Here is a 16430-nt window from a genome sequence, read left to right as displayed (position 1 = left end):
TTTCATTTCTACCAGGCAGTAAACTCTTGCTGCGTTTTAGATCCTTTTTCAACTTCAGTTAACCTTCCCATCCTGTCTGGAAATACAATGCCTATGAACTGGGGAAATAACAAGGACTACGCTCATATTGCTGCCTGATCTCTTACATCATATGAAGCTTCATCATAGAAAAAAAAAACAATTCATCCCTGCAAAACCTGTGGTTACAGCAGCAGCAGCATTGCTGCATCCTAGAGCAGGAATGCCACTGGGGCAGGTGCTGCACAAACCCAGCAAAGAGACATTCTTTGTCCCAAAGAGCTTTTAAACTCAATATAAGAAACATCAGAGCAATTCAGGTGGGAGGGCAAGAAGGTAAATATGATATTACTGGTCAGCACAGTCCCAGCGAATGCACAGTCCCAGCTTGCCTTCCCTTAGAATTAAAAAGCCTTTTGGTGACCCACATTATAAAATCAGTTCTAATGAAAACCTTTTTTGGACACACAAATACCCAGACAGCAAGATGTGTCTTCCCTTCTGGTTTACACAAGCTTTTGGTCATCAACCCTTAGAATGCAGTTCTTTAACATAAGATAAAATGAAACAAAGTTCTGAATAAATGTACTGAGTTTTCTCACTGTGAAAAACATGTCTGACGTAATTTATTCTCTTGGCACAAAATTATAGCAACTGTTTAGAATTCTTCAGTAAATAAAAAACCAAACAAAAACCCCAAAGAACTAAAATGCAATCAGTAAAGTACCAGTATAATAGACAATTTAAATAATTTCCTGCTTGCTGCCTTAAATCATGATTAACATTGGTGAAATCTATTCCCATTGTTTGAGCCCCAGTGAAATGACTTCCATGGGAAATACTGGCCAACAACTACCAACCAGCCCATTAACCATATTAACCATATTTGTTTTGATCTTTTTTTGTGCCAAGGAAACATTATTGCTTCTTAACACATTTGTGCAATGTTTCTTTTCGTTCCCCCCAATATTATCTCTCTTTGTTATTTCCAGTGGGCCTATTGGGGTAACACATCTCCGGGGAAGACATCTCAAAGTCCCTGGACTGTTAGACTAGCCCGACAGAAAGGGGCAGTGCTGAGCACTTATCAAGCTTCACATGTTTCTAACCAACATCCCAGGACCCTTGTGTGGAGCCAATCTGGCACAGTGTGTAGTGCAAACACACCGTGCTCAGAGCCCACAGTCCAGAGACACTCGAGGGACCTGCAGCTCACCACCCTGTAAGCCTCACATGCCTCATGGCTGTGCACTGGACTCTGAAAATCTGCCTTCTGGTGATTCAAAACTTCAAAAAGCTGTGAGCAGCTCTCGAAAACTCGGCCACCTCAGCCTCAAACAGGAAGTCATTTCCACGGAGAGCAATCCAACAGCCCTTTAATAGCTGCAGGAGCAAGCTTTTTGCAGCATTAGTGAAGCCCTCACATCTACCCATACATGGTGCTTCTGTCCAAGATGTATTTGCAAAGAGGGATGCTGAGGTTCAGCTGAGTCCTCACCTCTAACCCAGCTTAGAAAGCCTCCATGCACAGCCTCCCTACCTGTGCTCACCTCTCACCATCACTGCTGAGGAGAGGAGGCTGACATGAACATGTCAGAGAAGAGATCCTGCTAGAAGGCCCTTTAAGTCTATCAAAGTTCTAGGCTGTTCCTTACAGCTAGGGTCAAACAAAGTCACCTCCTCACAGTGAAACACTTTTCCTTGCAGGAGCCTGCTAGACAGTCTATGGCAGCTACCTAACATGCTGAAGCAGCAGAAATAGCTACCACCTGCTGTCCTCTTCCTTCTCCTCCCATACTCAAGTAACTATTCTAGAACAACAGAATTTAGCAAGCTCACACACATATTTCTTCCTTTTTTGTCTCACTGAGTGCCCAGAGCAAATGCCAGTAAATCCAGTGGTCTAAGGACCCAGGAAGCTCAGCACACAGAGCTCACCTTTACAGCTGGGGAGAGACAGTCCCATTTTTCTAACTCTGACAATCCCACATTTCAAGTAACAATCCTATTGAATCTGCTACCTTTCATTAAAGTAGCTCTTACAACTCTGTCAAATTCTCCAACCTTTGTATTGATTTTTTTCTCCTATTCAAAATAATTCTCCTTTACAACAAGAGCTGGATGTCAGCCTCTTATCTCTTATTTTCACCCCATCTGATCCTCCTTCTCCTTGTCAGTCTTTCCAGATTCCAATTTATCATGTAGAAAATCAGGGATTTATGTTAAGAAGAATGTACAACTCTTAGTTCATCATTAACACACTGTAATTGCAGTGTAGTGCTACTGCCTCTGACCTTTTCAACAAGTCAGTGGAAATCCTTTGGGGAAAGCAGGACATTCCCAGCCAACATGAAAAGAGCTGTATCTGGTTCATGCTACTGGACCATTACTTCAAAATAAAACTCTGGATGCATTTTAACATTTGCAACTTGCTCTAGAAATCACTGGGGCCTGACAGGCAGCAGGAAGATGCAGCCATAAAACCAAACTGCTTTTACATCCCTAAATTTTGTCTGGGTCTCTACATGAATGGTCCCAAGATGCACTAAACCCTCCACTAAACATATTTAATTTCAGACCATCCTCTCCTGTTTCTTCTTAATTATCACGGGACATACACAGAAAAGATCAGCCAGATGGAGACTAAATATTTCACTACTACAAGATGGAGCATTCTGCACTAAAATGGAACCTTGATTACAATAAAGTCATTAATTAAAGTCTCAACTGATTCTCCTGTCAGTATATAGGAGGCACTAAAGACAACTGTGAGGAGACAGTGTACTAGCTACACTAAGGAAAATAAAACAGTAAACCAGATAGTGATAAGATGATGTTTAACTTGCACTACTCACAGTGAAACATGATGGAAACTCAGCCATGTGTTCAATATATCCACCCATTTTATGTTTTTAAAATTATGACACACTGATTTCTTGACAACAAGAATCCTGAACAACATTTAAAAGCAGTGAAGAGCAAAAAGGAGTAAAGGCTAGAGACTCCTGGAATAAAATCTTACTTTACTGGAGATAAGACAGAGATATAGATTTGGCTTTTTAGCATACTGCATGTTTCCAGTACTTTATGGCTATCTGGACCTCTAAAGACCGTGGGAAAAGGGGAGACAGAAGACTGTAAGAAAACAAACAAACAAAAAAACATGCTAAGTGCCATTTTCAAGGAAAAATAAAATAATTAAATGTGAAAATGTCCAAGCCATTTCCTTGTCTGTATGATTAAGTCAAGGGTGCTGTAAGAAATGCAGATGGAATAAGCAGAGCATGCTAAATTCCCTGGACACTCTACAGCACAGACAGTATGAGTATTTAGCTAAATCCTCACTCAGAGTTTCACCAGCCCATCTCCCATCAAAGTCACCTGGAGCTCTAAGTATCCCCTTATAAGTCCTTTGAGAGAATTATTACAGTAAAACTACTTTAGACAGTCATAGTCTCCCACTGTGATATATTCCCAGTGGTCCTCTTTAGGTCCCTCTATCATTTATTGACCTCTACTTTGCTTCATCCTGCCAGATAGAGGTAAGGAAATTTGAAGAGCAACAGGTAAACGAAATATAAGTAAAGTAAACCAATGCTGGCTGTCTGTTGCACAATCAGTCTTTACTGTATGTGAAGTCAACACCAGAGATCTTTGCAAAATTACAATTACTAGATGTGCTGGATGCCAAAAGTAATAAACTCAGCTGCAACACAGGGTGTTGGTTCTCTCCTATATACCAAGAGAAGATCCTGTGATATGTTCATTTAATGTCATAAAGTGTGTGCAAATCTAAACAGACTCACAACTGCACCAACAGTAAAACTACAGAACAGAAACGGTCCCATTTCTAACATTAAGAAGTAAATATCCCCTTCCATTCGCAAGTAGACAGAGGGTTGAACATATCCTATAGGTGATTCCAGGTGTGATAGAGTCTTAATATTCAGGATAAAATAATAAAAAACCCCCAAAACCAAACAGTAACTAGTCTCAGCTTATTCCCTGTAGTAGAGGTTTTTGTGCACTGAATACCACACATTTCTTCTACATTAATGACACTGATTGTCATCTGCCTGTGATAATGTAAAACATCAGAATTCAGTGATACAGTGAGAGGTATGATAGCACACAGCAATAAACTTTGGCAAGGCTACCTGAGAATTCCAATTACAGCAACTAACCGTAGATCTAGACCACACCGAAGTTAGTATGTAGATTCAAAGAGAAAAGGAAGAAAATCAAAGAAGTAGCAAGAACAAAGACACCATTAGAACCTGGAAAGTCTTCTGAGAAACACACTTGAAGAACAGAAAGAATTGTTAATGCAAATGATTGTTCTGTAATAATAATTAAGTTAAATGAATCTGTCAACATAATGTAAAAGCTTGTTAATTGACATAAAAGGGTGTCAGCTCTTAATTTTCTGCTGGGATGGCTCGTGCGGTTTTCTGTTGGGGGTTTTTTTGGATACTTTTTTTTAAAATGGAAAAGAACTTGATATTCTCAAAAACATGCATGTTGGTACTTGTGGCTATGAAATCACATTGCTCTTTCAGAAAGCCAAGTTGATGTTCCTACAAGGAATTTGGCCTAGAAAATGCAAGTTTGTTCATGTAAGAGTAAAGGGATGAGGTCTTTATGGCATATTGGAGTATGGTCCTTGGAATAAGATCCTCATTTACTAAATAAATTACTGTATAGTACTGTATAATGGTGTTCACATTATAACTGACAATTAGCACCATTAAAGGGAACGCTCATAAACAACCAAAGCTCACATCAAATTAACACAGCCATGATTAAAATCACTCTTCTGATTTCTGCTCTTCACAGAAATAATCAGCATTTTGCATAAAAATTAGTATGAAGCAGCTAAAAAAGAATTACAAAAAATAAAACCACGGTTCTGCTGGGATGGTGGGACTGCACTCCACCAGCACAGCACAGCAGTGCCACGTCAGCTCCTCGGCTGCTGTGAAATGTTAAGAGTTGGGTTTCCCTCGGAGCAGGGAGCTCGCACGGACCTCGTGCAGCCAGGGCTGGTAACCAGTGCGGTGACACGGGAGATTAAAGTGCTGCAATTACTCCTCTTGGCTCTAATGAGGGGAACCTGGGTTCTCTCCTGGCCTGAGGGAAGCTCATCTTCTTTATTTTAACTTTGTCACTTAGCCACTTAAATGGTTTTCTAGCCTTTGCATGTTCATTTATTCTGCTGCGGCTTCAGAAAGAAAAAGAAAAACCTGAATAATTATAGCAGAGAAGAACAATAACAAAATACAAAGGAGTCAGCAATTCATTAAAATTTAGAGAATGCAACATTAAAAACTTTTCTTAACTTGAAAAAAAAAAAAAGGAGTGAGACTTTTTCTAAACTGGCATGGAGCCCACGTCCTCATTAGGATTCACACTCCACTCACACAGCAATACACTAATGGTATCACTTTAATCTTCAGCATCACAGCACTAGTTCCTGGCCTCAACCAGATGTTGATGCTAAAATGGCAAGAAAGAGGGAAAAAGAAACTTCTTGCCAGCACTGAGCAGGGCTGGCATCAATCTGGATCCTAGCTGCAGGTGGAAGTTTGAAGCACAGGGACACGAATGCTACTTCCGAGACAGCTAGGCTTGTAATGGCTTCATAAGGCTCAAGTATCACTAAGGAAAATCTAATCAATAAATAAGCAATCAAGACCTCTAATGAAAGAATACCATTACATATACCATGGTTTAAAAAGGAATCACAATATGCTAAATATGCATAAAAGTACTGCAAGATAATACGCCTTTGATCCAACATGCCTTTAAAGCAGGAAACGCAAGGATGTTCTCATATATCTTACCAACTAATTTAACATATAAATCACAAAAAAATATGATCCAGATGGGCTTCAATGAAGGAAACCAATTAACGTAGACAGCCTTACCATCTGACACATTAGCTGCAATAATAAAAACCAAACAACATGGTCAAACAATAATGCTCTGTATTATATCTGACATTTCTAATTAGTTTCTGCATCCTCTTCAAGAAGAAAGACTACCAGCAAGCACTTCGTTTTCCAGAGGAAAAAACTTCTAAACTTAATGCACGCAGAGCTCAGTCTATGGATGAAGCTGATCTATCTGTGTTCCCTTGGGATGTGCTTTGGAACTAATGGGTTTTGCATAGTCCACATCTGGTTGCACAATTAGACACAGAAAATGTTTCCTTTCAGCTGCATCACCACTGTAACTGCTGCAGACGTGGAATGCCAATACCTGCATGCTACTTTAAAGCTTTACCTATGCCCATGGGCTCAGAATAAACAGAATGATTTGGGCTTTGATTTCTGTAGGATAGAACTTTGGTTTATCCTTTCTACAGTCTTCCTAGAAACGTCACTTCTCAAATGAAGCACAGTATTTTTGGCACAGACCTCCCAGCATCAGGCAATTAGGATTGCATCAGACAGTTGCAAGCTGCACTACAATTAGCATTACAAATTAAAAACTTCACCATGTATACATGTACAGTTACTGTTTGAGAGGTGTAATGCCAACTCTGAGAACTGGTTTTGTATGCATTGGCAACAAAGACTCAGTTTCATCACCTTAGACCTACTGGATCCTTCAAAATCCACCCAGGGAAATCCTTTTCAGCACATGATTGCAATTTAGAATTCCTGTGTAGGAGGTAAATAGGATCACAACTGGGAAAGTCTTGGTTTGGAAATTTGTTCTTCCTTTGCAAAAAAGCAAAGGAATGGCTGTGGGAATTCTGCTGATGTCATCATACCAAGGAAGACCAGAGGACAGAGGACCATGTCATTGCAACAAACACAAATCTCTTGGAAAACTATATTTTCCTTATTAGGATTAACACTAAACCTATCTGATACGGCAATTTATTTTGCACAGCATTCATAAACAAGTGACGTAACTTCTCAAAGGAAGTCAAGGCAGTTTCCTTTGTTTTTCACCCTCAATTTTAAAGCAGAAAAAATTAGAATTCTGACTAACTGAAAAGAAAATTAAGAATACTTAAGCCATAGGAAAATTATTTCTTAGGAATTTGCTTATTTCCAAAGTAATCCATTTATCAAGCCAGCATCAAATAGCCTCGGCATCATAAGAAAGGGTTTGTGAATTCTGACACAAACAAGAAGGTCCAGGCTTCTTCACTACCTCCACCCTTGAAATTTCAGAAGAGGAGTTGACTGGCTCTGTAGACTTTCTGAGTGCACCTTCCTGAGGTTTACAAGTACCAGTATTGCCAACTGAGACAGATCGGGCAGCATGACAATGATTGGCCCTTTGCTCCATGTTCTCGGGGTAGCCTCGTCTGAGAAATCACAGCTACATCAAAGAGATGATGTTTGAAAAGCTCAATAAAAAGAAGATATCTCTGTCTCCCAGAAAGTCAACATACAGGTACACAACTGGGAGACAAAAAAATGGCTTCTAATTCTTGTGTGATGGGGCAGTTTGAGCAGGTAGGTGAAAACCAGAGGTTCTGGTCATGCACCAGAGTCTAGAGCTTCCTTTGAGCTCTAGAAGCCCCTTTCCACCTCCTGAAATATGTGATTGGCTAAAGCCACGTGATGAATTCTAGCATGCTGGGGGCTGAATCAAGTTCTTGCCAGACCCAGCTCCCAAGATGACCATTTCTGCCCACGCATGAGCTTTCTGGGCACGCACATTCTGAAACGCCATTCTCAGAAAGTGCGTATCTGCTTACTGACAGGCAAAGGTGACACCAGATAACATCTGCTTTACCTCACCATGCAAAACCTTGGCTATTGAGTCAAAAGTATCAACAGGCTCTGTTGCACAGAAAACACTGCACTGACAACAGAGCCACCTGGGACCATCGGTCTCAAGCCAAGACCCAACCGCATCAGGCTCCCCAGCAGCCCATGGCCTGGGACTCTCTGGGACATCTGAAGGCCTGTCCCTGCAGCCAGCTGCAGACAGTCACCTGGCCCTGTGCTCCCAACACAGCGGCGTTCCCAGGGCACAGTGCCCACAGCGGTTCCTTGCTCCTGCCGTGGCACAGTGCCCTGCTGGGATCGCTGGGCGGCCGTCGGGCTGGGGCTGGCACGGGCCCAGCTGGCTCCAGAACAGCCAGAGCAAACACAGAGCTGCTTGCACAGATCTATGTAGAGATCCTGGTAGTGCAAGGCAAGGGGTGGCACCTGAATCCAGGTAGAGAGAGCACCATGAGTTTGTGCAAGGAAGTAATTCCGATGACAAGCACCGGTCTCGGCACGATGGCTCCCAAACCGCCGCTATTTGTTTGTAAGCATCGTGGGAAAGGAAAGGTTTGGAGGACAATGAGGTCACTTTGAGGATATTTGTAAGGAGATCCTCCCACACATGGAAAGCTTATGCGAGAAACGAGAAAAGTGGCTGTTTGCAACTTAACCCATGGGACACGAGAGTTGGCAATGTCTGCAAAGCAGAGTTCGGAGCTGACACTGCAAAAGCACATGAGAGATGATAGATAGAGTGCTCTGAGGGCCGGAAGGGGCTGCAAAGTGATATGTTCACTGAAAGAAGCATTGCCCTATTTCACTGTCGCCTCAAACTACAGCAACACATTCTGATTTTGTTTTCTCTGAGAATAGAAGCACACGTCTTTCCACTCACCTCAACGGGGAACCTCTTGCCGTTGATGCTGTGCTCAGAGCCAGCTGATCCGTTGCTCTGACCCCAGTGAAACTCCACTTTCTCTGCCTTGAATCTTCCTGGTAACCCGGCACCACTGACAAAATAATCGTCCTTCAGCAGGATAGCAACTGCACACACAGAACAATGAGGGGAAAACTCTTAGCACAGTTTTTCTGAAGCATTTATGGTTTTTGCTCATTATATCAGAATACTTTTTCTAATGCAAGCAAAATGTCGGGTCATCATTTTCTGCTTTACAGAGATTGGTTCAAAAAAAAAAAGTCTACAACTAATGCTGGCTAATTATGGAAGTGATTATGAAGTTACATAGACCACAGAAAATCCCGAAGCCTGTATTTCTCAAGGACTTTTTGCCCTCCTTATTGGACTTTGACTAAAATTTAAATGGCAAACTCCATCAAAACCTGTTTAATGTGGTTCCAGAAAGTAACGGTTAACCGTGGTCCCTGCCCTTATAAACCACAGAAGGTCTGCAGATCACAAGTTAGGAAAAGAACAGGTCCTCTGTTCTTGGATTTCCTTTATTTTGTTGGTGGGGACCTCTGTGCCCTGTCCCACCTCTACTGCTGGACAAGGCGGGTGCTTTCCTTACCCTCCCTGCCCCCCCTCTGTAAAATGGGGAGAGTGACAATAACATTTTTGAGACTCACTCATGAGACATCCTCCATGAGAACTTGGTTTTATTACAGTAACTCTGACATTATTATTACGTGATTCAATAAGGGTCAAAAGGATCCTTTTTGTATTTGCTTTTCACTCCTAAAAGCCTTTGTATTTTATGTAACAATAAAAGCTGTAGGTCCAAACAGAGGGCAAAATCGTACGGTGGGAGCTGGTACATGTTACAGGGGAGGTCTGTGGTCCAACCAAGAACTGACTCCAGCTTTCAAAAAGTTCCTGTCCACTACTCTCACTACAGGATCACCTGTCTTTTCAGCATCTCTTATTTTTAATACACACAATTCCTAAAAATTCCTCCCTACAAAATCCTTTCTTCTCATCCCTCACAAATTGTTGCTTAAAACAGAACTAAAATTAGAATTTCGTTTCTGTAAAAGCCCCTGCAGACTACTGCTTGCTGTGTCTAGAATCCTGTGTTTAAAGATCTGGGGTTGGTTTAGGGATTTTTTTTTTTTTTAATGGAAACAGCAAAACCCACAGAGGTTTCTCTGTGTTCTCAAGCCAATTGTGTCACTGAAATGGAAACATTAATATAAATCAAATTTTATTATGTAAGACGGAGGAATTTATTTCTGCTGGAAAAAAACAACAACAACAAAAAAAGCTACTTGTGAAATAGAAGTTACTCCTCTATTGGTGACTCAGTGCAGGCTCTGCTGCAGGCCAGGCTTTTTGCCCTCCCATGAGGAGAGACGGTGACATTTTTCCACACAGCTCAACTTTAAACTGTTTATGTCAAAACTATGTAAATGTTAAATTGAATGAGATGTTCAGATGCATCTAAATTGCGCCAGTGAAATCACCTGACTATTTTCTTCCATCATTTCTGCTTCTTTTGACAATTCCTTTGCATCCAAGTGTTTTTGTGGGAAATTATGTGATGCAGTCCTGGCTATGGGGTAGTGCCTGTGTCAGGCACCGTACTACTGTAGTCACTCTCTTCTTACACCAATTCTGTGAAATGTAAGTGACTGAAAGCACCACTGCTCTCTACCTCCCTTAAAAAATTCTCAATGGGCTCAGCAGTACTTTAATAGTGAAAATCTCCTTCAATTATATATTCCATAGATAAAATTGTAGGAGATGCGGAATACGGGAAAGCAGATTCACATGCATCTGTTAACAACCTCTGTGGAGATTCAGTTGCATCTAATAAATATTTGATAGTTTCTAAATAATTTATGGCTCTGTCAGGGGTCATTTTACTTGTTTTAGATGAATAATTAAAAGGATAATTAGGAGGATGTACAATCTGAAATGTTCATCTAATTGTTCATTTTACAGTATTTCTTACACTGCTGAGCTGTACAACATGTGTTCCCATCACCTTCCCAGCTTAGCAGCATCCTCTTACTGCCAGTAAGAGTGACCTCTAGTATTCAGGACTGGAATAAAAAAGCATCACCTTACTGGGCTTTGGGAGCCACTACTTTTATCCAAGAATTTCCACAGAGTGGAAGGAATCAACCCCCAAAGCCCACTAATTTAAAATACTGCATAACCGAGATTACAAAAGCAAAGGAAGTAGTTTGCAGCCACCAGGACCAGAATTGTGTGATGTCATTTGCTGATTCAGGGATGGAGTTGGAGGACCATGACTCCTATGAGAGCAGGAATAAACCTGGACTCAAAGCAGCCATTCTCCTGCTCTACAGAGCAGCTCTGATGGTCAAGACCAGCCAGAGTGATGCACATCACATAGGGAAAGTACTTTAAAAAATCTCAAACATCCCTGGTAGCCAGTTTCTTTAAGCAGAAGAAGTTTTTAGAAGTTCTCAATGACCTAAAAGGGGCAAAGTGGCAATATGTGTGTAATGCTGGCAGAGGTACTGCTCCCATGGGTGCTCTTCCACGGGGCAGGTTGGGTTTAAAGAAGCCTTGTCAACCTCAGTCCTGGCTGACACTAGCTGACACTTAATTATAACGTGACCCAAATGAAAGCAACTAATGCAAACTTAACCACGAAATGTGTGCATACTTTCTAAGTGATCTTTATCACTTAATACTATGGCCAGATACTATAGTGATGAAATCAAACACACATTAGTGCCTTTGCCAATGTAATTGTACACAAAAGCATTTCTAGTCGAGACAGGGGCTTAACAAATCCATTTCCATTTTCTGAATGAAACACTGTTTTCCATATATTGTCTGCCCTTTACCTGATACGGGGCGGGGGGGTAGGGGACACAGAAGAAAGAAGAACAAATTTAAACATCAATAACCTCTTTACCTTTTAACATTTCAGAGCATAAAAATAACTCATTGTTCTATTCTAAAAAAAAGAAGACTAGGTCCTATAGCAATAACAATAACCTAAGTAACACATTTCCTGCCAGTTAACGAGCGTTAAGGTTAAGGGCCTTTGGCTTTGCCTGGGACCCCTGTCTCTTTTAACCAGTCATTAATTGCAGAGAAATGCCCTCTACATCCATCACCATTGCTTAAACAGTTATTTAGTTTACTGTCTCTGCCAGTCTGCAATACGAAGGTCTCATGTGGCCATCTGCTCCAAGACTCTGCTGCCAAAATGTGTCACAATTTATGGCACAGCCTGCCTCTATCTTCTACTCACAAGCCAAAACATCCTACTTGGTTTGCTGCTCTACCACTTACCCCCTTAAAAACTAATCCCAGGCAACTTTCTTCAAAAGGTCAGAAAACCAAGAAAAGGAATGGGACTTGATAAAACAAGGGAGGAGTCAGGAGCTCAGCAGAAGAAACCGGGGCTGACAGCAAGGTAAAAAGAGTCTTCACATTACCAGGAAAAGGCCGTAAGTTACCAAGAAAAGTGACAGTTACTGTTGCTCTGAGAAGCAATAACTTGTCAGCAAAAATCCATACCCCGATGGGTGAGGAAATCAAATATAGCAGCAGTGCTAAAATCACCCAGCAGAGAAGACTGAAGGTTCAGCTTTCATTGCCAACCATGTGGAGACTGGAAAATCTGCTGGCACGTTTCAGTTCAACAGAACAAGGTTCTGGCTTGTATCAGCAATAGTGTGGCCAGCAGGACCAGGGCAGTGACTGTCCCCTTGTACTCGGTGCTGGTGAGGTCACACCTCAAATCCTGTGTTCACTTTTGGGCCCCTCAGTGCAAGAAGGACATAGAGGTGCTGGAGTGTGTCCAGAGAAGGGCAACAAAGCTGCTGAAGGGTCTGGAGCACAGTTTGATGAGGAGAGGCTGAGGGAGCTGAAGGTCTTTAGCCTGCAGAAAAGGAGGCTCAGAAAGGACTTTATTACCCCCTACAACTACCTGAAAGGAGGTCTTAGCCAGGTGAGGGTCAGTCTCTTCTCCCAGGTAACGAGCAATAGGACAAGAGGAAATGACCTCAAGTTGGGCCAGGGGAGGTTTAGATTACATATCAGGAAAAATTTCTTCATCAATATGGTTGTCAAGTCCTGGAACAGGCTGCCCAGGGAAGCAGTGGATTCACCATCCCTGCAGGTATTTAAAGGATTGGTAGATGTGGCACTTGGGACATGGTTTAGTGGTGGGCTTGGCAGTGCTGGGTTAACAACAGGACTCAATGATTTCAGAGGTCTTTCCCAACCTAAATGACTCTATGATTCTAACATGGTTTCCCACTATATGTGCAGCAATGTTACTATTACATGTACAGTATAGCATTAGCACCTTTCTTTGAAGAATAGAACCATCACTTTTTCATGGTATTTCTAATTACATTTATTGCTGATTACCACAAACAGCCTCTGTGACCATAAGGGCAGGGTTCATATCAAGAACAGATTAATTAAGCACCAAATTTCCATAGCATTCAACCTTGCCTGAACCTCATGTTGCTACAAAGGGCAAAAAAGTCAGGATTTCAAAGCGCACAGGAGCATTTCTTAGTAAAGCTGGAAAAAAAACCCCTCAGTAATGCATCAAAACCCCCAGCTATGCTTGGTGGTGGTTTATGTTAACTGGATTTGCTTTGCAGTAAAAGAAAACAGGATCACAGCCTGCCACTCCATTTCATCTGAGGGGCAATAACTCTCAGCTTCTGCTAAGATCCTGAACCACTGGAGCTGGATCTGAAGCATTTGCTGGACTCCAGGTCGTGGCTCAGATCCAAAATCCCCTGGAAGCCATGGGTGTATTCAGGGTCATGCTGCAAACTGCCTGAGCAGGTACACGCCCTGGATTTTGCTAGCAGACCTCTGGCTATGGACACAGTACAGAAAAGCATTATAGAGATGCATGTCAGATGTTAATAAAGATAAAAATATACTTCCAATAAATAAAATTGAATTAATTAGTGGTTTAATCCAATTCCCTAAAAATATTTGACCTTGTCAAATGAAGAGGGTGGCCTTATAATTTCTGCTTTTTACATTTTTAGAATTAAAGAGTAATCAAATGCATGTGGCTTTGCATATAAATCAACCTTGACCTTTCGGTGAACTGTTTTGGTAAAAATAAGCAGTACTCATGCCTGTTCTTTTTTCTCTAAAAGGCAGAACAGACAGAGCAGAAAAGAATTCAGTTCAGTGAAGAATACTGTGCTATAATCATATCAGAAACACATTAATAAGCCTCCTCTACTCTGAGCAGTTATTGCTCTTTCTTCTCTAAAATCTTCCAATTTCTAAGACTTCCCCTTTTCTTCCTCCCGAGCCCTGCATTTCAGCATTCTTTTGGATTAGATGTTACAGCCTCCCAAAGCTGATAATTCAAGGTTACACCTTGAAACTCTTATACCGTCTTTTGTTCTGAGGAACAACTGACTAACAAGAGAATTAGTTTATACTGAGAACAAAAAAAAGCAATAAAAAAACACCTTAAAAAAAGCCCCCTTAAAATCAATCTGCAGAACTAGTTCTGCACAGAATGCAGAGGCAGAGGTAGGTGGCTCCTACTGGAAAATTATATTAAAAAAAAAAAAAGCCACAAAACCCAAACAACAGAACGATGAAAAAGGAGGAGGGTGGAACATGGCTTGAATTTTTAATTGACTGCAGGCAGGCTATGGAGACAAGTAGAAGAGAACATACCCGTTTTCCCTGTGTTTTTCATCCAAGTCTTGTTCGAAGACTCATTGTCAAAACCATCAAGCTGCAGTTCTTGATACTCATCTCCAACGTGGGCCAGATGGTCTACGATGTCTATGGGAGACTGGTGAGACCCTCCACACTTCTCGCTGGAAGTAACCCAGTGCTCGGGACCATAGGTACCTGTTAAAAAATACCAATGCCAATTAACATTCCAGTGGCTCAACAGTGCTGGGTAACTCTTAAGTGTGAGGATGAAGCACGTAAACTCCCCAGGTAACTCCACCACAGTTACGCGTCTCTCGTGTGAAAGAGGTTAAGACGTGTAAACTTATGAGGAGATTGAAATCCATTGGCTTTGTGCCGTGCTCCAACTTTGCCTCTGGCACTAATGAACAACGGCCTTTTTTAAAAATTACTATTCTATAAAACTATCTGCAGTTCCCAAGCTCCTCTTGTGCAAGTGTTATCAATTAGCATGGTGCTACGGGAACTCCCCTAAAGCTTCAGCCCTAATATATTACTCTGTAGTTTACCTTTTCACAATGGACAAATAATGTAGGCGCTATCCATTAACTTGTATTTGTGCAATGCTCCACTTAAATAATATGATCTTTATGAATGATCGCATTTCTTTTAGAGGTTTTGAAGCCAGAAAAGATAAAAAGAAAGAATTAAACTAAATGTAGATTAGTAAATTTAAAGAAAACAACAAAGGAAAAAAATTACTCTGGATGGAGGAACTAAAGAGGACTTCCTGTCAGGAAGACACTAACTTTCTTTTGCTGCTATTCTTACATGAGTTTTCTGGTTTCGATGAACAGTCAATTAAAATAATATGGAAAAAAAAAGGTTTGAGGCAAAGACCTTGTCATCCACACCACATACCAGCTCCAGATGCACTACAGTACTCAGCAGCACACTTAGGAGAATCTCCTACAAATTTCAAATTTTTCTTATGACCTTCCTCCCCAACTTTAAATTCTATTAACAGAGACTAAGAGATTATCTTCCCATGAGTGCCAACAGCATTTTAAGCTCCTGAAATAACAGCACAGAGTTCTTGTAAAGCACTTCTTGCTCACAGTTCTTAAAGTGCTTTCCAGCTGGAAATTGATGGCTGAGAAGGGAAACAATTTGCCAAAGCTCAACTACCCAAACCAAGTTGAACCCTGCTCTCCTGAGACCCCTGATGTCACACCTGTATTGGACCTCTGAACTACACAGTCAGCAGGTCTGTTCGATAGGCAGACAGCAGTAAATGATGCATCAATGTGCATTTATTAGCCTTGCATCTGAGAAGCACATGTAAATTCAATTAGTGCCATCCAAACCCAGCAGTTGTGAAGGCCAGTTTCTCTGGACCCTGGGTTTTAATCTGTCTGGTTGCAAAATGCAGTCATGAGCGAATGCAGGACACTTAATCAATAGCGAGATTTTGTGCTGTACTCATCACACACAAATGCTGTCTGGTCCCCAAGTGACAACAAGAAAGTGTTTTACTTTCAAGTACAATTAGTCAAAACTGCAACATCCTTTAAAAACCATTTACATCATCTGCCCAGGTTAAAAACCAGTTTCATTTATCTCGTGGTTCAACTTGTATTGTCAGCAAAAGCCACTTCCAGTTAATTTCCCAATGTACCACAACCAAGGAGAAAAGAATTATTAAAAACCTTATGTGGGGGAAACCAAAAGCATTCTGCTGAAATACTGGTATTTTTCCCAAATCAAGATGCTCTTAGTAATTGGTTTACAGTGAATTAATTGGAAATTCAGATTTACTTTTCATATAACCTTGCATCTTACCCTATGAAATTTGGGAATTTGTTTTAAAATGTTTAGCACTACACATAATCAAACCTGCCAGCTCTTGTGTTTTGGCTTTGTTATAAAAAAAGGGTGAGCTTTTCAAAAGCACTCTGCTCACAGAGGCTATCTCAGTGGTTTCAGCTGTGCATTCAAAAGGAGCTGCAAACTCAGATTTTTCTTTTTAAAGTATTCTGTGTCAATGGGGACTTTTTTTTTTTTTTTGAGTTGGCAGATTTATTTTAACAGGAACT

General features: G+C 41.1%; 1 protein-coding gene across 1 annotated transcript in view; it reads right to left on the bottom strand.

Moving 5' to 3' along the window:
* Nucleotides 1–16430, bottom strand: part of PTPRG (protein tyrosine phosphatase receptor type G) — a 399599-nt gene that overhangs the window by 172588 nt on the left and 210581 nt on the right. The window contains exons 3-4 of the mRNA XM_027722958.2: nucleotides 14371–14550; nucleotides 8650–8798 (exon numbers count right to left, since the gene is read on the bottom strand). Coding sequence (XP_027578759.1) covers nucleotides 8650–8798; nucleotides 14371–14550 — 329 coding nt within the window. The remainder of the gene's footprint in view (nucleotides 1–8649; nucleotides 8799–14370; nucleotides 14551–16430) is intronic.

Source organism: Pipra filicauda, unplaced genomic scaffold (assembly GCF_003945595.2).
Source record: "Pipra filicauda isolate LSUMZ 115617 unplaced genomic scaffold, ASM394559v2 scaffold148_size1903560_pilon, whole genome shotgun sequence".
NCBI classification, from domain to species: Eukaryota; Metazoa; Chordata; class Aves; order Passeriformes; family Pipridae; genus Pipra; species Pipra filicauda.
The sequence above is the reverse complement of the archived record's forward strand: the minus strand, read 5'-3'. Positions and strand labels throughout refer to the sequence as shown.